This window comes from Helianthus annuus, chromosome 8 (genome assembly GCF_002127325.2).
Source record: "Helianthus annuus cultivar XRQ/B chromosome 8, HanXRQr2.0-SUNRISE, whole genome shotgun sequence".
In the NCBI taxonomy this organism is placed as follows: Eukaryota; Viridiplantae; Streptophyta; class Magnoliopsida; order Asterales; family Asteraceae; genus Helianthus; species Helianthus annuus.
The window spans coordinates 119,401,158-119,422,361 of NC_035440.2; the positions used below are offsets into that span (position 1 = coordinate 119,401,158).

Here is a 21,204-nt window from a genome sequence, read left to right on the forward strand (position 1 = left end):
TCATGACTATATTGAAGTCCTTATCCTCGTACCTAAACTATATGAAATACTAAGGTAAACCTTCATATTTGGGAGTTTACATTCATCCTCACTCGTGTATTTTAATGTGGTTATGGATAGAAGAATGCATTATTTAATTAATTAAAAATGTATATTGGAAATCGAACGTCGGGGGTTATTACAAATAAACAAATTTTATAGTTAAAACGAAAATTTAGTTAAGTTACACGAACGAAAAAGAAATTCCATCAAAATACTCTTACAAGGACCACTTTGAACATAATAAATGATGAATTACAATAATACCCTTCCTAGGGTACCCAGGATAAGCCAATCAACCTCAACACCATCCCATCCAATAGCAACTTCTCAATCACCACACCCCCACCTTATCCTCCCCTTCCATTTCCAAACCACCCCTTTTCATTTCCACATGATCAACAGAATAACAATTACAATAACAAAAACAAAATCACCACCCCAATGGAAAACCTAAACAACACCACCACCACAAACCACCACCCACCCCCCTCCACCACCCCACCCCACCCTACCCCATTCCCACCCCAACCCCCCTACCAACACCTCCTCCAACAACAACACCAACAACTCCAAATGTTCTGGAACTACCAACGTCAAGAGATCGAACAAGTCAACGACTTCAAGAACCACCAGCTCCCATTAGCCCGGATCAAAAAGATCATGAAAGCCGACGAAGACGTCCGCATGATCTCCGCAGAAGCTCCAATACTATTCGCAAAAGCATGCGAACTCTTCATTTTAGAACTTACCATACGTTCATGGCTCCATGCAGAAGAAAACAAACGACGTACGTTGCAGAAAAACGACATTGCAGCGGCTATTACACGGACAGATATTTTTGATTTTCTTGTTGATATTGTGCCTAGAGATGAGGTTAAGGAGGATGTGGTGGGTGGGGTTGGTGGTGGAGTGGTGGGGTCTGGGGTAGGGGTGGGGGTGGGGGGTGGGGTGCCGTATTATTATCCTCCGGCTGGGGTGACGATGGGGCGGCCTGCGGTGGATCCTACGGGGATGTATGGGCCGCCTTCGCAGGCGTGGCAGTCAGTGTGGCAGACCGGGGAGGATTATGGGAGTGGTGGGAGTGGTGGGCAAGGAGGTAGTGATGGTCAAGGGTAAGATTAATTGTCTTGTTGGTTCTTTTTGTATTAAAGATTGAATCCTTTTGTGTTCTAGTTGAGTTAGATTTGTGAATTTTGTTCATCAAACATCAATTTTTGTCGAATCTTGGATTTTTTTTCTTTTACATGGGGCTGTTCTTGGTTATGTTCATAATTTTTTTTACTGTATCAAAGTTTGAATCTTTTGGTGTTCTACTTTGTCAAAATTTATGAATGCTGTTTAGAAAACAACAATTGTGTTAGATCTTAGAATTTTTTTTCTTTTAAATGGGGTTCTTCTTGGGTCATATTGGAGTGGTGGGCAAGGAAGGGGTTGATGGTCAAGAGTAAGATTGTCTTTTTGGTTGTCACACTGTTGTTTTTGTATTAAAGTTTGGATCTCTTTGTGTTCTATTTGGGTAAAGTTTATGAATTTTGTAATTAAACAACCATTTGTGTTGAATCTTGGTTCTTTTTTAATTTTTTTTTTATCATGGGTTGTTTTAAATCTTGAATTTTTCTGGGATATAATCATAAATTGTGTTATTGATTATATCCATCAAATACTTATCCTATGTATCAAAGTTTGAAGCTTTTTATGTTCCAGCTTGTCAAAATTCATGAAATCTGTTTATAAGACGACAATATGTGTTAAATCCTGGATTTATTTTGTTTATTTTTTTTTTTAATCATGGGCGGTTTTAAATCCTCATCTTTTCTGGGAAATAATCATAATTTGTGCTCTTGATTATGTTCACAGAATCTTATCTTTATATCAAAGTTTAAATCTTTCTATGTTATGCTTCTTGGCCAAAATCTTACCTGTACAATCATAAGTTTGTGTTCTTGATTATGTTTATCTCATTTGCTCTTACCAAATCTTGATTTCCCCTTGTGTGAAGTGTTCTTACTTCTTATAGTGAAATTAAGTTCTACAATTGTTGATCTTTCTTTATGCTATTGTTTTAACTGTGATATTAATTTATGGAAATCTCAAACTTTAAGTGAGAATTCATTTGCAATGAGCCAAAGTAGAAGTTATATTCAAGCTTTGCGGATCATTCGATATGTTTTGTTCGTTTAGACATATATATTCGGTCTTTCTGATATGAATGGAGTCAAAAACAATCTACATGTACTTCCTATAATTGCTTGTAACATCAGAAGCTAAATTTTATGTTTTGTTAGATTTTGGTGAGTTAGTGATGATAACCTTTAAAGAGAAGAGTTTTATGTAGAGGAAATTATGCCATATCTTATAGTTCTGATATAAGAACAGACTGCTTTGAGTGTGTTTATTGCTTTGTTTCTGAAACAAAAAAAAAAAAAAAAACAGTTTTAGTATGCACTCCCAAACACACCTGATTCTTTAGAGCTTGATTTGCATATGAGAGCCATATGTCCCATTTTACGCTTCCAGCCCCTTAATAAATCTTGTTTTCGGTTCCTGATTTGATGGGTATTGACCTAGGTAGTTGAAGGCTCAAGACGCGTATGGTGAGCCTGACACTTAAAAGGCTCACGTCCAGTGCAGGCCAATTTTAGCTGTTTTGGATTGGTGTTCAGCTGGTTTAGACTGTTTTTGGCTTGTTAAGCCTGGGTGCCTGCCTTTAACTATATAGGTTAGGACCCAAAATTAAAGTCATTGTTGGTAATTAAACAGTTTTTGTGGGTCCCGAGAAATGAGTACGCGAGACTACTGGTTATGTTTGCTTGATCTAAGAAGTAAAGAGATGAAACCCACAAACAAAAGATATAACAAACATGGGTTAAAGATGATATGTTAATATTTTGTTTGCTTTTTAACAGTAACCATGATCATAATTTTGTATGATAAGCTCATTTTACACATAGAAACAGGTAATCAAGTGTTTTTTTTTTTTTCTTGCAGCTAATAGCCGAAGATTTAGTGGCTGGCGGGTTTCTATTTTTGTGGGTCTGATGAAGATCAGATTGCTTGCTGGTGTAGTAACTCCTGCAGACATAATGTAACTAGTTTGAATGATTGAATATGCATGCAGTTAGAGTGCTAGAAATCTCTGTATAAAAACAAAGATCAAACATTGTGCAGTTGGAATGAAAGTTGTACATTGTGTTTATTTTAAGTAGGGGCATTTGTGTCCGGTTCAGCCGGTTTTGAAGAAAGTTATGGGCCGAACCACTAACTACAATTTTTAGAAAATGGCAATCAAGCCGATAAGGTTGGTGGGTTAGCCGGATGTGCCAGTTTGACGGTTATATTGTTCAGATTTGTGGTCTAAACCAATTCTTTATTTTCAAATCATTAACTGGTATGAAAAGTCACAAAAGAAAATAGTAAAATGTCATTTTCGTCCCTAACATTTAGCAAAATTTGCCACTTTAGTCCATATTGTTACTTGTGTGATTTTCGTTCCTACATTTTCAAAAACATGCCAATTTCATCGAATATTTTAACAATCGTTAAAAAAGAAAGTTCAATGAGGGGTAAGGTCAGTTAAATGAGGGGTAGGTCAATATTTTAACGATGTTTCATCCAATATTTTAACCATCGATAAATTCTTATAGAACATTTAATTTGATCTAACAAACCAGAGTCACTTATTGTATAGAAACGTACAAAATTTTCTATTCACATTATAATATCCATTAGTTTTGAAAGTAACTATTATTATGTTGGACGACATTTTGAGTTTTGATGGGAAAATCATGGCAGTGAGTGATTTAGGGAGTAAAATTGGATTGTTCACTGATATTGCAGGGTTGATACTTGATACAAACGAGTCAAATCATTGTCAGATAGGGTGATTAAGGTTGTCGTCTTTGGGGTTGGCATTCGTGGAACGACCCTTAGACTAGGTCTTTATGGCTTCTAAACGCGTGCTCCCACCAACGTATAAGCTTCAAAAAGGCGTGATAGACATGTTGTTAACCCTTTATGAAACTATGTTTAAAGGCATAAACAACAAGCCGTTCGGCGGCTTGGTCCGCTCAACAAGCCAAACCCAAACTGTCCGGGACCGTTGGAAGTGTCTTGTTGTCGTCGTCCAATGATGGGGCGGTCCCTTCAAGCGGACCCGTCCGGTGGTAGGTGGTGGGCCCTCAAAGTGGGGTGTTTGTTAAATAAAAAATATATTTTTATGACATACCCGGTGGAACCGGTTCTTCAGAGAACCGGGTTCTAATCCTACCCGGGATCGGTTACTATCGGTTCCAGTATTAAAGCTCTAAACCCGGTTAGGAATCGGACCCGGTTCCTACAAGAACCGGTTCCCCTACACTATAACAAAAACCGATTCCGGGTACAAAAAAAAAAACCCGATATGCCCATCTCTACTAGTTATTGGTCCAACTCCAATGCATCTCTTGGAGGGATGTCCTTGAATCCCTTTGAAGGCCTTACCCATTGTGAAAATTTGTTTTTAGGTGCTCTTAGCATCTAAGCCTCTGTACAGGGGCTTTGTTTTTATTACTTTTTACAAATGTAGGGGACCCAAAGTGAAAAAAAAGGGCTTTATTTAAATATAGGTAGGTGATCAGGTAGAAATTAAAAAGGGTAAAGGTAATGGTGGGGTTGAAAATGAAAAAATGGTTTGCAAGGATGATATGAGGCCCTACTAGATATTCTTATCAAGTCTCAGCCAAGCCGCAACTATAAAACGGCTCACTCGTAGCCATGACACTAGTAAACACAAGCATCATGCTTCTTCAACCTTAGGGTTTCACTTCACCATCTCCAGATCATCAATGGCAGGCTCTTACTCCTACCCACCAATCAAACACAGTCAATCTTCTTCCTCTTTATCCCAACCATCTCACAACATTTTCACTTCCAGACTCTTACTCTTTCTCACTCTCCTCCCTCTCTCTCTAGCTGCATTCGCACTGGTCCTCCAATGGCATGGGGAGTTTGTGGATCCTGCGATCCGGGTTTCGGATTTTAACCGGTTTGAGTTTCCTGGTATGGATAGTTCTACGTCGGGTACCACACCTGCGAGTTGTGTGGATGTTTTGGGAGCAAGTCGGACTGTTACGTTTCCGTATTTTAGAGAGTGGAGGTTTGATTATGAGTCGGATGGTAAACCGAAGGTATGGATCGTTTGCGTATGTTGTTTATGTTGTTGGTTTTAAGTTTTCATTCGTTGTTATGGAATTTATGATGTTTTACGTAGAATTTAAGATCGAATATATATATCTAGGGTTGTGTAATTTACGATAAAAGTTTGTTTTCAAACACGAATTATGTATCACGTATGACCCGTATGATGTGACAGGTGACCTGGTGTCCAGTGTTGAGGTTTGATAAATTGGATTGCTTATTGTTTACGTGAGTTGGCTGATTAGTTTTCAACTTAAGAAGCATGTGTTTTAGCATGATTGCATGATGATTGATGCTATGGTGACAACAAGCTTAGTATGTAACATTGGAATTGCTTTTTCTACAACAAACCATAGTTATAAAAGGCACTAGGCGCACACAAGGCGCACTGGCCTTGCCTGGGTCCTAGGCGCAAAGCGAAAAAAAAAAACGAGGGTCTGAGAAAAATAAAGCGCATACTGAAAAAAAGTTAAAAATATATTATGTATTAGAAAAAGAATACTATTCTTCAAATAAAATAAACAAAGTCTATTTTGTAACACTTTATATCATCTAATTAGTACCAAAATATTAGTGTATTAGTGTTATAAAGTAGTTTTCCTTGAATAAAAATAGAAATCTGGCTAGAATCTTGTTGGAATTTAGAGAATTTGGCCGGAAGCTCTCCGGAATCTAGGAATCTCACCGGAATGTGCGCCTGAACCATCACTTGGAGAATTAAAGCGCAATTTCCTTGACTAAAAGCGCAACTGCCTCGTCTCACCTGAAAAATGGGCCTAGGCGCAAGAGGTGATGGCTTTTAACAACTATGAACAAAACACAAGAATTATAAGTAGGTTTGTAACGTCCGGCTAGTGGCGCCCCCCTTAAAAAAATAGTGTATTTTGTAGGCAATAATCCCGATCTCCCCCCTTAAAAATTAGTGACATTTAGGGCAGGCCATTTTTTATGATCCGATATCTCTCCTGTTGACAAAACAAAACAAAACAAAACAATTTCCAATTTTTCTAAGGTGTCACAAGTTTGCTATTATCCAAATACTCAAAATCCATCATTTGTATCAAAACAACTATACACAGATAAATAGTTTTAATAAGCAATTGCAATCTCAAACACTCTCTGATCGTTCACTGCGTTGAAGCTATGTAAATGTACATGAAAGTTGTGATTTGGCTCTAGTATAGTGATGTTAAGGCTCCACAAGATTAATTAGTGCTATCTGTAATCTGTTAAATGGCAGATATGCATTACTTCAAGCACTTCTGCAGGCTTAGAGCAAATATTACCATGGATTTATTATCATAAAGTTATTGGTGTTACCAACTTCTTCTTGTTTGTGGAAGGAAAGGCTGCATCCCCCCTCGTATCTAAAGTTCTTGAATCCATTCCTGTGAGCCTTAGCTTCTCATTTCCCTTCATATTTTTCTTAATTTCAGGTGTCTCAAATAATATAATTTACGTTTGTTTTATTACAGAATGTGAAGCTGATACATAGAACAAAAGAACTTGAAGAACAACAAGCCAAGAGGTCGGTCGGTTCTGTTTCATTTATTTATTTATGAATTTCTGTAAACTAATATTTGAATGAAATGATCTCTTTTTTTTGTTGGTCCCCCTGCAAAATGCAAATGAATTGTTATTTTGAATATTCAGTCGGGCATGGAACGAGACATGGTTGTCAATATTCTTCTACAAACCTTGCAACCATGAACTATTTGTCAAACAATCACTTAATATGGAAATGGCTATTGTTATGGCACAGGTATAATCTTTTCTGATTTCTTTTTGTGTTTTTTTTTTCTATTTTTTTAGCTTTATACATACAAAAAACTCTATGAAATTCTTGATGTTGTCTATTTATTTCAAGGAAGCTCATATGGAGTGGATTGTTCATCTGGACACAGATGAGTTAATCTATCCAGCCGGGACTAGTGAATACTCTCTTAGACAGCTTTTAACAGACATCCCCGAAGATATTGATACGGTTGTCTTTCCAAATTATGTAAGTTAATTTCCAGGCGCCATTTTTTGGTACTTTAGTTTTTTTTTTTTTTTTCGATCGAATTTTGTTAAGCCCTTATTTGATTTTCCCTTATTGGTTTAGGAGAGCAGTGTTGAACGAGACGACATACAAGAACCTTTTAGTGAGGTATTATTATACATGTGTATGTTAGTTATAACGAAAAATTAAGGACACATGAGATCCATAGTCATGTATTAATTTCCGCAGGTTTCAATGTTCAAAAAGAATTTTGATCACCTTACGAAGGAAACGTATTTTGCGAATTACAAAGAATCAAGTCGTGGCAATCCAAATTACTTTTTGACTTATTCAAATGGAAAATCTGCTGCTCGTGTACAAAAACATTTGCGTCCACACGGTGCACATAGATGGCATAATTATATGAAAACTCCAAAGTATGAACTTCTACCATTTTTTCAATTTTTGGAATAAAATGATTAAAGGTGCATTTTGACCCATGAATCATTTTGTTCATAGATTTATGTTATTTGTTGAAAATGCGTTACACAACTTGTTTTAACCCGTCACTCGCCTCACCTATGTTTCTGCCTCTAGACCATCCATAACTAACTTAAATAGATGTGTGTATTTAGAGAGCTTAAACTTGATGAGGCCGCGGTTCTACATTACTCCTACACCAAGTTTTCAGATTTGACATCAAGGCGTGATCGTTGTCGCTGCAAGCCTACTAAAGAAGTGGTTGAAAGATGCTTCATGTTGGATTTTGACAGAGCTGTGAGTATTTAATCATTTATTTGTGTATGCTATAAGGTATAAACTAATCCCTATGGTTGCTATTTGCTGCAGGCTTTTATAATTGCTTCCACTGTATCACAGGAAGAGATGCTAAATTGGTAAAATTTATCACTTTATATTTTCTTCAGCATTTCTGCTTATCACTTATCAGTACTAGTTTTAGAATAGTTGTTGTTTGACTTTCTAAAGTCAAAGCAAATTACTTTAGTTTTCAAAATCAACATGCAGTTTAATTTAGGGGTGTGCACGGTTCGGTTCGATTTTTGGGTAAAATCAGAACCGAAACCGAAATGTCGGTTTTCAGTTTTTTAAAACCGTTCGATTCGGTTTCTTCGGTTTCGGTTTTTATGCCGGTTAGGTTCGGTTTTTCGGTTTTTGGAACAAAATTATGTTAGATTCAAAAAATAAAATGTATAATTTAAAATATAAGAATCTTTCTAAACTTAACCTTCTAATCTATTTTTACTGAAATTAACCTTCTAATTTATTTTTATATTTCTTCAAAGTTTAAATAAGACATTTTCTTTTATAATAATTTGAAGATCATTTAAATTTTATATTAAATTTTGTTATTTCTTCTAGGTAATAAATAAATCATTTCAATTATAAATAAACATGTAATGTTTTTATTATAAACACTTAACATTCAAGAATAAAATTAATAATTTCTACTAGCGTTGGGTTAAACACTTAAACAAATTAAACTTAAACATAAAAATATATAGATTGTAACTTATCGGTTCGGTTTTTTTCGGTTTTTGAAAATGATTATCCGATAACCGAACCAAAATTTTCGGTTATTAAAAATCTGAAAACCAAACCGTCGTTTTTTTTCGGTTCGGTTTTGTCGGTTATTTCGGTTACGGTTCGGTTATTTCGGTTTTCTGCTCACCCCTAGTTTAGTTGTCACTTATTTGTAATTGGTTGTTTTTGCATATTAAAAAAAATGTTAAAAAGAATATTTGATCACAATGATGAAATTATCATCATGTTTGACTACTAGTAAAATGTCTAAAATACCTTTAAAATAGAAAAATATCTTATGGTCACAATTCGAAGCTTAGTTAACAGAGTAATGTGTTAATCTTTAGGTACCGTGAGCATGTTGTATGGACGGACAAAGATCTAAATATGAAACTCATGAAAACGGGGATTTTAACTCGTATTTATGCTCCTATGGTAAGTAAATACAATTTGCATCACACACACTAGAGGTCGTCATATGGCTAGACGGGTAACCAGTTAAAACTCGTAAATTTTGGATAAAGGGGTTGAAATGAAAGATCGGGTTGGGTTGACGTGGAACTGTTTTTTGTTACGCCAAATAACATTAAAAAATTGTATTGTTTAATTAGTAACCTGTTTATTCAAAGAAAATGGTTTAGGATGTTATATATATAAAGATGAGTACTTTGGACGAATTTCGACCCATCCGATATGTTTGACCCGTTTAATCCAATTTATATAGTAACGTTTTTTTCTAACCGTTAACAGGTGATTATACAAGGATTAAAGGAAGTTGGTGTGTTTAGTTCGTTAATTTCATCCGTCCAAAAAAGCCTATCTAAGGACACATTTTCATCTTCCAACGAGGCTATCAATAATTCATCGAATGCTATTGATGCGATGTCAGGTGTTTCTTCTAGAAAAAATGGCAAGAAACAACCTCGAATGACCTTTAGTAATGTATTAGAAGCAACTAACATTAGTAGGGATAAAGATACAAATTTATGGGCAATGCCACCACTCCCGGCCCCAACCATGGAGAAAATCGACAGTTACATATGATTTTATTTTCACCTGAAAATATGCAAACAAATTCGTAGGAGTTAATTATCTTTTTCATCCATGTGGGTTTTCAAAAATCACTATTTCAATCCATTAGTTTAAAAATTGCCAAAACAGTCCTTAGGGTTTCACTTTCGTAACTATTACAGTCCACCCACACTAACGTCATCCAGTTATTCTATCAGTTTATATGAAATGACCATAATGTCCCTACAGTCCACCCACACTAACGTCATCCAGTTATTCTATTAGTTTATATCAAATGACCATAATGTCCCTGTTATTAAATTTAAAAGTAAAATAAATAAAGAGTTGGTTACGTTTTCGTCCCTGTGGTTTGTTAAAAATAATCATTACAGTCCATTAGTTTAAAAATTGCCAAAACAGTACCAGTATCCTTACTTTTCACTCTCCTCGTATCTTCGGATCCTGTTAGAACATCACCTTCTCCAGCTCCACCGCTCCCGATCACCGTCAACCGGATCTCCTCTATCACCTCCATCGGCGTCAGATATGTCTCTGTCAACCGGTTACACAATAATTGAATCGCCGACCACCCAACTTTCCCCGTCTCAATCGAAATCGCCGGCCACCTAATATTCCCCATAACAATCGACGCCAATAGGAAAACTTGAGGCCTACCCGAAAAACTTGAGGGGTGGAGATGAAGTATAGGCGGTGCCCTGTGTAGTGGTTGGAATTGGTAGAATTCATCGGTAGAAAAGGAGTTGGCCGATGATTTGTTTGAAGAGAATGGCCATGAGGGTAGGGGGAGGGGTGGGTGGTAGTTTGATGACGGTGGTGGGCATATGGGTGGTGGAGGTGGTCATCGTTTAGGTATGTGTGTGTGGTGGTGGGCAGTGTTGTAAAAGTCGGATTACTCGGCCGAGTACTCGGCGAGTACTCGGTCCTCGGACCCCCTCCGAGGCGACTTCCTCCTAGGCGGTCTCAATTAGTCGGCCTCGGGATTACTCGGGAGTACTCGGTGCCTAGTCGGCCTAGTCGGACATAGTCGGCCTAGTCGGTCTAGGCGGTCAACGTGGTTTGTTGACTTTTAATCGGTCAAACTCGGTCAAAATCGGCCTACTCGGCCTTGTACTCGGACTACTCGGCCTTGTACTTAGACTAGTCGGACTTGTATTCAGAATATTTGAACTTTAAACATGTTTCATTTTAAATTATACTCAGTTGACATGAATTGTGCTTATTTTAACACATAAATAATATATAACAATTAATTTTCTTTATATTTACCATCTCCGCGTACTCCCCGAGTACTCTCCGAGTACTCCGATTACTCCCAACTCCTCAGTCGCCCGACTACGGACCGCCTAGCGACTTTTACAACACTGGTGGTGGGAGATGTTGAAGATGGATGAAGTGGAGAGGGTGTGGAGCCAATGTTGTAGAAGGCGCTAGGCGCTAGTCGGGCGGTGAGGTACAGCCTAGGGATTAATCAGGATTAATCGGAATGGGATTTTTGTATGTATTTTTTCAAAATTATATATATATACCCAATAATATAAAAATAATACTTCAAAATTCACATAAATACTTCAAGTTTCAGATAGTATGGTTCGATTTTGACCTATTTTGACCAATTTTGACCGCCTAGGACCGATTTTGACCAACTAATATTGTCCGATTAATCCGATTTTTGACCGCTTAGGACCGATTTTGACCGCCTAGGACCGATTTTGACCGATTTTTGACCATGACCGATTAATTGACCGCCTAGCTCAAAATTAGGCAATAAGTGACCGCCTAGCGCCTAGGCGCCGATTAATTGGCCGCCTAGGCCGATTTCTGCAACAGTGTGTGGAGCTGGAGTAGGTGATCTTCTAGCTAGATTTGAGGAAATAGAGAGCGTTAAAAGTAGAGTAAAGGATGGTAGATAGATGAAATTGTTAACCGCCATTATCGGTGAGTTGAATGTGGAAGTGTGAAAGTATTGGTATTGTTTTAGCAATTTTTAAACTAATGGATTGTAATAGTTATTTTCAACAAACCACATGGACGAAAAGCGTAATTAACTCTTTATTTATGTATTTTGTAGTTTTAATAATAAGGGCACTATGGTCATTTCAAATAAACTAACAGAATAACTGGATGGCGTTAGTGAGGCTGGACTGTAATAGTTATGAAAATGAAACCACATGAACTGTTTTGGCAATTTTTAAACTAATGGACTGAAATAGTGATTTTTGATAAACCATAAGGACGAAAAACGTAATTAACTCTTGTAGAAGTTATGGTGAAATAAAGGTTATTGAAATTATACCGTCATCGCGGTTTGAATAATCCCAAAATTATCCTGATAGCATGTATAATATACAAGGATGAATGATATAATAAAATGAATTCAAATGACTTAGAGATTTATAGGTTCATATGAATTTAGGGATTTGATCTAGGATTCTAAAAGTTTCAAACAATTATGAAATATAAAAGCTATAAGAATGTCACATATTAAAATAACTCGTATTTATAAAATAATGAAATATATATAGTTTGAATCATCTCGACTAAATAGAACATCATATATTTACCATAATGTGAGTGTATGTTTAGATCATAGTTTGACTAAAATTGGATGAGAATATATATTTATTAGTTTATATAACAAGTCTAAATAGAATATAGTATTTAGAATGTAAAGTTAATAAGTATGTGAAAAAAAAAGACTTAAATGTATGACACAATAAATTAGTATAAGTTTAACAAGTCAAGTTAGATTAAGGATCCTCTAAAAATGGTGGTTTGTGTGAGAAATATAAGGCTAAAGGGTGTGGGGGGCATGGTTGTGTCATTAATTGCCATGTAGGATCATTAATAATTGCTATACCATTACCCCCCCTTATTTCATTCACCATGGTTGGCATGGATTAAACCATGGTAACCATGACCTTCCTTTCCTTTTTTAATGTTCTTTTTTCCTTTTTTACAAATAAATTAAAATAAAAGATTATTGGTTTGGGTCATGACCACACTCTTAGGGTAGTGGTTTTGAATGATGGATTAAAAGTAAGTGACATGACGCTAATGTGGAGGGTCATGGAGATCATAAGGATCATGACCACACCCTATAGCCTAAGAAGGAATATGATAAGAACATGTGTCTTGAATTAAAATTAGAGATTGAGGGTCATAGGGTAATTTCAAATAAAAATCAATTTAATTAACAAATTCTTTCCAAAACTGTTTTTGAGGGATTTTAGGAAACTATAAATTCCATATTCTATTATTTGAAATATGGTAATAACCTCTAGTATCAAGTATTGTTTAATCCATAAAATTCGTATCAACATCTTTGTTAATTCGCAGGTATAAAACACTATATGAATTCCAAAAACACCACGGTTTGAATCCTAATACAGTCATAGGGTTTTAACATCTTGAATGATTTTGGTTATCTGGAAGGTATAAAACACCATTCATATTCCAAAAACACCATGACTTAAATTGTAATACAACCATGGTATTTTAACATCTGGAATGATTCCATTGCTATTCAAGTCATGGTGTTTTAACACCATCCGTTGGCTAAACCCCTTCTTTTTACCCAACCTTCCAAATCATCGCATGATATAAAATCCTAGGTGAAAAATATATATAACATTTATAATAATTTTTTAAGAATAAAATATAACATTTGTAATTCATTTACAAAAATATATAACAACGTCAACCATATCAATCTAAAAATATAACAAATAATTTAAAAAAATATAACAATTTTTAGTGTATTTTTTATTATATTTAAAAATATAACAATTTTAATTAATTTTATAAAAAATTTAACATTTTTTAATTAATTTTTATCATATTTAAAAAATATAACAATTTTGAATGTATTTTCATTTACAATTTTATTATAATTTAACATTTAACAAAAATATAATTTTTTAAACAAAATATAAAATTTATAATTCTTTTTAAAAAATATATAACAACGTCATCCATATCAATCTAATAATATAACAAATATTTTAAAAAATGTAACAATTTTTAATGTATTTTTATAATATTTTAAAAATATAACAATTTTATTTATAATTCTTTTTAAAAAATATATAACAACGTCATCCATATCAATCTAATAATATAACAAATATTTTAAAAAATGTAACAATTTTTAATGTATTTTTATAATATTTTAAAAATATAACAATTTTAATCAATTTTATAAAAATATTACATTTTTTAATTAATTTTTTATCCTATTTAAAAAATATAACAATTTTTAATATATTATTTATTAACAATTTTATAATATTTTTTAACAGAAAAAATATAACATTTAACAAAAATATATATTATTCGTAACTGATCAGTTTTGTACGAAACTTTAGGGTAAGCAGGTTGCTCGTCACCCAATGAATCTTGTGCGCAAGAATGTGAATATATAACGAAGACGATATATATCATCGTCTTCTTCATCGTTTAAATAGGGGAAGCATAATGCAAATTTACAATTCAATACAGGTTGTATAGGCCTATACGACCCGTATAAGGCTGACGTCAATCACTTTCTGTCACTTTTGAGTGACAGAAAGCAACATCGTACTACAATACGCATCGTATAGGCCTACACGATGCGTATTAGGGTTGCATGTGAACCCTAAATGTCAGCTTTGAAGGACAACCTAGTACCAATACGCATCGTATAGGCCTATATGATGTGTATTACTGCGCATAATGGGGACCTTGTCAGCCTTTGACTGACCTTAAAGTTTGAATTTCATCTATACGATGCGTATTACCACGCATGATAGGCTTATACAATATGTATTGTAGGTGTCGATTTAATTTTTCAAAATGTGTGAATAATACGACCCTATCTAAATAACTTACCTAACATCTTAGAGCACATGTACTGGGGCGCGAGACCAAGCCATAGCGCCGATATGGCGCCTAGCACACCGCCCCCATGGGCGCTATGAACCAAAAAAAAAAAACAGCGTGATGTTTATCGCGGCGCGAGGAGATGATTTATTTAAAATTTTGACCGTTATCAAACGGTCATATATTAAAAAAAAATCAATTTTTTTTATTATTAACACCATAAATAACCTCATATTCTTCCACTTTTTTTACAACTCAAACCATTCTCCTTCTCATTCTCCTTCTCATTCTCTATATATTTTTAAAAAAACTAGTCTCACTTTATAAAAAATGGGTTCCCCGTCGGAAGAGTCTTTCACCGAAATTTACCGAAGATATTTTTCGCCCGACGAAGACGCGGCCGAGGAAGAAGGGGTTACGAGTGCATGTACTTTTGTGCTACAAACATTTGAGCACATTCGGCCACCTCCCCCTCCACGACCCATCTTGCGACGCACCTATATCTTGCGAGATCGTGAAGCCGCGAACGAGCGTTTGATGAAAGACTATTTTGACGCGGCACCGGTTCACGGACCGAATGTTTTTAGACGACGTTTTCGGATGAGCCAAAGGTTATTTTTGCGCATTAACAATGACTTGGAAAATACGTACGATTTCTTTAAGCAAAGAATGGACGCACGAGGATATCTAGGCTTCACCTCAATTCAAAAGGTCACATCCGCCTTACGCGTATTAGCATACGGAAACACGTACGACATCAACGACGAGTATTTGAAGATGGCGGAGAAAACAACCCGAGATACCTTGGAACATTTTTGCTATGGTAATTTTTTAATTGTCTTTTATTTATTTACTTTTATACATTTATTTTTTCGTAACTTTTAAATTATATTTTAGGAATATGCCAGTTATATGGAAAACGTTATTTGAGAAACCCCACTTGGAACGACCTTCAAAAAATATATGAGGTGCATCTAGAAAAGCATGGAATACCCGGCATGATTGGTAGCTTGGATTGTCGTTAATGGCGTTGGTATAATTGTCCAACCGCATGGCGAGGTCAACATACGCGGGGTGATCAAAAAGGGCCAACTTTGGTATTACAAGGTGTTGCGTCATACGACCTTTGGGTTTGGTCGGCCTTCTTTGGTGTAGCCGGGTGTTTTAACGATATTAATACGTTAGAGGCTTCACCATTAATCGAGGGCTACATTTCTGGAACTATACCAAAGGCCGGTTTCCATGCAAACGGGAACGATTACGAGCATGGCTACTACTTGGGCGATGGTATCTACCCCGAGTATTCGATTATTGTTAAAACGTTTTCTGAAACTTTCGATGAAAAAAGGAAGTATTTTAAAAAATTACAAGAGTCTTCGAGAAAGGACATCGAGAGGTGTTTTGGGGTTCTACAGCAACGATGGCATTTTATCAGGAATCCTTGTCGCATGTGGCATAAGGATAAAATACGAATGGCCATGTATGCTTGCATCATTTTGCATAATATGATCATTGAGGATGATGGAAAAGCGATATGCCAAAACTATATTCCTGAAGATTTGGTCGAACTACCCCAAGCGACAACGGAAGAGAGACTCGCAAATGCTCAACTACTGCGATCTAGAGAAATACATAACACGTTGAAGGCGGATTTGGTTGAGCATGCTTGGGCGATTCGCCCAATTCGATCAAACAATGATCACGACGAAGATTCCGAGGAAGAAGTGGGGGAGGAATTCGAAGACGGGAACTTTGAAGACGTAGGTTTAGATGCTGGAGAAAACGAAGAGGAAGAAGGAGAGAACGAAGATGACACCGAAGAATAAATTTATTTTTTAGGTGTAATTTTTTTTTTAGTGTAACTTTTTTTTTTAATTTTTAATGTAGTGTTTTTTATTTAATGAAATGTTTTTTTATTTTATAAAACTTATAAATTATTTAAAAAATAGAAAATTAAATTAATTGAGTAATGATTACACAGGGGCTTTATGACTACGGCCCCAAATTGCATAAAGCCCCATAAAGCCCCTTTGCTGACGTGGCATGCCACATGGCGCATAACGCCCCTTTGAGGGCTTTATGACTACACATGCCCTTAATGAGTCAATTTGTAGTTGTTTACGCGTGGATCGGGCAACTCTGTATAGCAATACCACGGGTCACATAATTAATCCAGACAGACTTCCTCTAAATCACAGGCACTTGTTTCTCAAAACCCACACACACATCTTCCTTATTAAATTCTCTCAATCGATCCAAAGATTTGCAGATCAGATCTTTGCACCATACAATGGTAATCGTCTCCCTCATACTTCTCACAGTTTTTTATCTTTTAATCCTCTCATTTGTTCGTATTTAATCTCTTTTAGCCGTTAAATTTGTACTTAATAACTGTTGTTTTTGTGTCGAATTAGAGCTTCCGATTTGTGAATAACGGATTTAATTTGAAATTTGAGCAGATCTGGTTAAAATGGTTCCATCTGTGTGGAAATTTTGTTCGATTTTAATGTTTATTTTAGGGTTTCACTTTTTTAGGTCAAATATTGACTTTTTATTTTATGATTTGATGTTGATTCTTGTTTTGGTACTTGATATACTGATAATAGGTTGTTTTTTTTTCTTTTTCTTTTGTTTTTTGTAAGAATTTAGTGATGGGATCTATTATGATAAGTCTGTGAAATGAGGTGCATAATCGAATTGAGTTTTTTTTTTTTTTTTTTTTTGAAAGGCAATGTATATTTGAATATTGATGAAGGGATTAAAGTTGGCTGTTGTGTCAATTATAACTCAATTTTTGTCATGTCACATCAGTTTTATATACTAAAGATTCTTATTCATATTTGCCATTTTGTGCTAAAGCTCATATTTTGAACTGGCCCCTTTTCTGTTAAAATCAATTGAATGTTTTTTAATATGTTGATTTCTGTCTCTTAAAGTTGTCTACTTACTACATGTCATTTAACATCAGCTTGGCAAAAGAACTTGAACTTGAACTTGAACCTGAACCTGACGGAAAAACCTGAAACATTTGGGACGGGTATGCCACTGGCTATCAAATTACTATTAGAAATTTTCACTAGTTTGGGAAGTGTATTTTGTTAGGTCATACTGCCCGATCGATTACCTCAAACCTGTTTTTAAACGTGTGGAAACCAAATTGATCTTCAAACCTGTTTAACCGTGTGGAAACCAAATTGATTAATATTTTATATAATCTTAAAATAATATAGTAAATAATTCCAGAATTGTTAACATTACAGAATTGTTTAAATGTATGCATATGTGTGTTTATATTTGGTTAGGCCTCAGGCTAACATCCATAGCTTTTGAAGTTATAATTCTAGATATACTTTTGCTTTTAGTATGTAAAGTAAAGTGCATGTTGCTTTTTAATTCTTTTCTTGTGGGTTGATTTCTTTTTGTTCTTGAACTGATTTATCATGTTGTGTAGACTACATCCAAGCGTTTAGCCGACCGAAAGGTGGAGAGGTTTGAGAAGAACATCAAGAAGCGCGGCACCGTTCCTGAAACGGCAACAAAGAAAAAGGATTCTTATCCTGTGGGACCCATCGTGCTCGGTTTCTTCATATTTGTTGTGATCGGATCCTGTAAGTTTCTCTCTTTTCTAAACTTTGCCAGAAAATGTCTATATCGGTTTGCAGATCAACCATTGGAATTGAACCCATGACCTTGAAAATAAGTGTTTTTTTTTTTGTTTTGTCAATTTGGTGGCTTCATTATGTGACTGATTATGTGTTGTTTTTACCAGCTTTGTTTCAGATAATTCGCACGGCAACAAGTGGAGGCATGGCTTGAACCTTGAATCATGAACTATAAGGCAGCAAGAGACTAGGGTTTGTTTGTTTTTATGATTAAGAGAGCTCAAGTTGCCTTTTTTATGTAAGTTAAGCAGTTTGTTGGTTGACTAATGAGATATAATAAAATAAATTAAGTGAATGCCTGAAATACCCTTTACATGAATGTTGTTCTCCAGCAAAGCTACCAGTCATATTAGATTAAACGATACTCTTGTGGCTGGTAACTTTATGCACAAACAATATGCCCCATCGATTTGCAACATTTGTTTCGTCTTAAGTATATACTTGTTTCCCTTTGACGAGTGTTGGACCATCAATACTTGTCGAGCTGGTTGTAGAAACCATAATGAGTCCGTCCTTTATAGTAACAAAGCCATGCTCATGTGTTTGGCAAATGAGAATTTTAAGGAGGCGATCGAGATTTTTGGGTTGAATAATACACTAAAAAAAATTTAAGGGTGGTGGTCGCCACCCCACGAGACTAGCTGTAGGTCCGCCACAGCTAGGGTCTTTTAAGGGGTTGTTTGGCAACATCTGAATGGTTAAGTGCTGAACTAGTAAGAGGTCTGAACCATTAAAAGTCAGTATAATGCTTAACCCTTCAGAGGCAAATGTCTGACCATTCAGACTCTGTATAATACTTAATCATTTAGAGGCACTTATCTGAACCATTCAAACATCTGCTCATGAAACAAACAGTCTGAACTATTAAGTGCTGAACCAGTAAGAGGTCTGAACCTTTAAGAGCTTCATTAAGAGGTAAACAAAGAGCCCCTAAGTAAATAGCCTTTGATTCTTGCTCTAGACGTGTTTGTGTAGTAATTGGCTAAGGAAGCGTGTTGCTTCCCTTTGTATGTATCCACTTTAAGCGAACAAAACTCCAAGAAGTGCTAACCTTTTACCTGTATGTCAAGCAACATCTACTAGTGAATTTCAAGAACACTTCTTTCCTCACTTTCAGTTTTACAAGTAAACGAAAGTGATCAACAATTCAAATGTGTTCGCAAAAATTTTATATGATGCTAGACAATAAAGTGTACCAAGTATTCTCTAGTTTTTGACACATTATGGTCAAACCTGATTTAAACATGAATGCGGAAACAAGCGGTGCCGTTCCTACGTTTTCAGAGGCCCTAATCGAACTACGAAGTGGTGGCCCTATTGCAAAAAAAATTTCAAGTATTGTATTTGAAAATTTGTTCAGTGTTCTATTGTAAGTTGTAATCTTGTATCACATTTGTTTCTGCTACCTCCACCTGTGTTTTTATAATCTTTTTTTTTGTATGATGTGTTACTCGTGGTTAAGGGTTCTGTAGATTGATCTTTTAATTTCTGTATGGAACAAAACAAAAATGTCGAGATGGCCGAGTTGGTCTAAGGCGCCAGATTAAGGTTCTGGTCCGAAAGGGCGTGGGTTCAAATCCCACTCTCGACAATATTAGATCTTTTTTTAAATATTTTCTTTAGAATGCAATGGTTTCCATAATGATTTGGCAGACATGGCTATGAGGAGAGAGGCCCAAAATACAAATATTATTCAATAGTTGGGCTAATATTATTGAAGAAGGATGCCCAAAATACAAAATATTTAAGACCTTTAAAATTTGGAGGACCTAGGCCTTTGCAAGCCCATTAGGCCGGCTCTTGGAACAAGGTTATGGTCAAACCCGTTAAACAGTTCACTTCATGTCCTTGTGTTGCAAATTTAACCAAAACTTGAATGGTTTTACTTGGTTATGAAACGAGGAAAAATATGAAAAGTCAATATTTATTTATTAATTATATATATAAGTTTGTCAATTATTTTAGGTAATATCTAATTGAGTTAATAGCCAAAATGGTCTTTGAGATTTGCTCACTTTTACCACTTTAGTTCAAAATCCAAAATTTTAAAATCTGGGTCCATGAGGTTTGCATTTTGTTGCCATTTTAGTCCAAATTTCAAAAACCCTCTTTTTTTTACTGTTGCAACCAGCCTATTTTGTCCTTTTGTGCAGGGGTATTTTGGTCATTTTTATGAGTTATTATAACAAACCCAGATCAAGAACCCAGATCATCTCTCTCAAAGCAGATCATCAAACAACTGAATCATCATCATCTTCTCAAACAACTGAACATCAGCACCTGCAACTATGACGAATCAACAACACTAACTAACCCCGAAAATATCAAGTCAAAACCCTTGATAAAAATAAAAACGAAAATATGAAAAAGAAGAATTAGAAGAGGCTCAGATCTATTAATAATAATCAAAATAAAGAGGAACCAACCGCCATGGCTGCAAACATCATGGCTGCTTCAACAGCCGGATATCACCCCGCCAAGATACGGTAAGTCTCAAGCTTCACTCGATTCACTCAGACAACGAAAAAATCATCATCGCCTCTGATCGTTGCTGTTGTACCTCATATCAAGTCAAAACCCTCTGATCGTTGTTGTTGTATCATCATCGCCTCCGGCGAGGTTTAGAGAGAGAAAGAGAGGGTAAAAGCTATAGAGAGAGAGAAGAGAAAGAGTCGGGTGTGTTTAGAGAGAGAGAGAGGAGGTGCAGAGAGTTGTTGGCGGTGGTGGTGGTGCTATAGAGAGAGAGAGAGAGAGAAGAGAGAGAGTTGATCTGGGTTCTTAATCTGCTTTGAGAGAGATAATCTGGGTTCTTGATCTGGGTTTGTTATAATAACTCATAAAAATGACCAAAATACCCCTGCACAAAAGGACAAAATAGACTTGTTGCAACAGTAAAAAAAATAGGGGGTTTTA

General features: G+C 35.6%; 3 protein-coding genes and 1 non-coding gene across 5 annotated transcripts; all 4 read left to right on the plus strand.

Moving 5' to 3' along the window:
- Nucleotides 1-430: 430 nt before the first annotated feature.
- LOC110873853 (nuclear transcription factor Y subunit C-1) lies at nucleotides 431-3,244 on the plus strand. Of its 2 annotated transcripts, none has more exons than XM_022122861.2 (2): nucleotides 431-1,154; nucleotides 3,031-3,244. In XM_022122861.2, exons 1-2 carry the CDS (start codon nucleotides 484-486, stop codon nucleotides 3,032-3,034), a joined length of 675 nt encoding a protein of 224 aa, XP_021978553.1. In that variant the 5' UTR covers nucleotides 431-483; the 3' UTR covers nucleotides 3,035-3,244. The 2 variants fall into 2 exon arrangements, 1 of the variants encoding a protein (XP_021978553.1); XR_002555528.2 differs by lacking the exon at nucleotides 431-1,154 and adding an exon at nucleotides 1,161-2,761.
- Nucleotides 3,245-4,841: 1,597 nt separating this feature from the next.
- Nucleotides 4,842-9,843, plus strand: LOC110871527 (glycosyltransferase-like At2g41451). The gene is made up of 11 exons (XM_022120221.2): nucleotides 4,842-5,207; nucleotides 6,458-6,607; nucleotides 6,693-6,745; nucleotides 6,871-6,979; nucleotides 7,085-7,219; nucleotides 7,322-7,366; nucleotides 7,448-7,635; nucleotides 7,834-7,975; nucleotides 8,048-8,094; nucleotides 9,088-9,175; nucleotides 9,491-9,843. Exons 1-11 carry the CDS (start codon nucleotides 4,866-4,868, stop codon nucleotides 9,782-9,784), a joined length of 1,593 nt encoding a protein of 530 aa, XP_021975913.1. The 5' UTR covers nucleotides 4,842-4,865; the 3' UTR covers nucleotides 9,785-9,843.
- A 6,891-nt stretch (nucleotides 9,844-16,734) lies between these two features.
- LOC110873852 (probable stress-associated endoplasmic reticulum protein) lies at nucleotides 16,735-18,606 on the plus strand. Its single transcript, XM_022122860.2, has 3 exons — nucleotides 16,735-16,922; nucleotides 18,081-18,237; nucleotides 18,399-18,606. Exons 1-3 carry the CDS (start codon nucleotides 16,920-16,922, stop codon nucleotides 18,443-18,445), a joined length of 207 nt encoding a protein of 68 aa, XP_021978552.1. The 5' UTR covers nucleotides 16,735-16,919; the 3' UTR covers nucleotides 18,446-18,606.
- A 1,195-nt stretch (nucleotides 18,607-19,801) lies between these two features.
- TRNAL-AAG lies at nucleotides 19,802-19,882 on the plus strand. The gene has a single exon. It is a non-coding gene; the product is annotated as a tRNA-Leu (tRNA).
- Nucleotides 19,883-21,204: the final 1,322 nt, after the last annotated feature.

Coding starts and splice junctions, on each gene's coding strand:
- LOC110873852 (XM_022122860.2), top strand. Junction 18,238..18,398: donor ATTTGTTGTGATCGGATCCT/GTAAGTTTCTCT, acceptor TGTTTTTACCAG/CTTTGTTTCAGATAATTCGC.
- LOC110873853 (XM_022122861.2), top strand. CDS start 484: ATGGAAAACCTAAACAACACCACCACCACAAACCACCACCCACCCCCC.
- LOC110871527 (XM_022120221.2), top strand. CDS start 4,866: ATGGCAGGCTCTTACTCCTACCCACCAATCAAACACAGTCAATCTTCT. Junction 7,636..7,833: donor AATTATATGAAAACTCCAAA/GTATGAACTTCT, acceptor GTGTGTATTTAG/AGAGCTTAAACTTGATGAGG. Junction 9,176..9,490: donor CTCGTATTTATGCTCCTATG/GTAAGTAAATAC, acceptor AACCGTTAACAG/GTGATTATACAAGGATTAAA.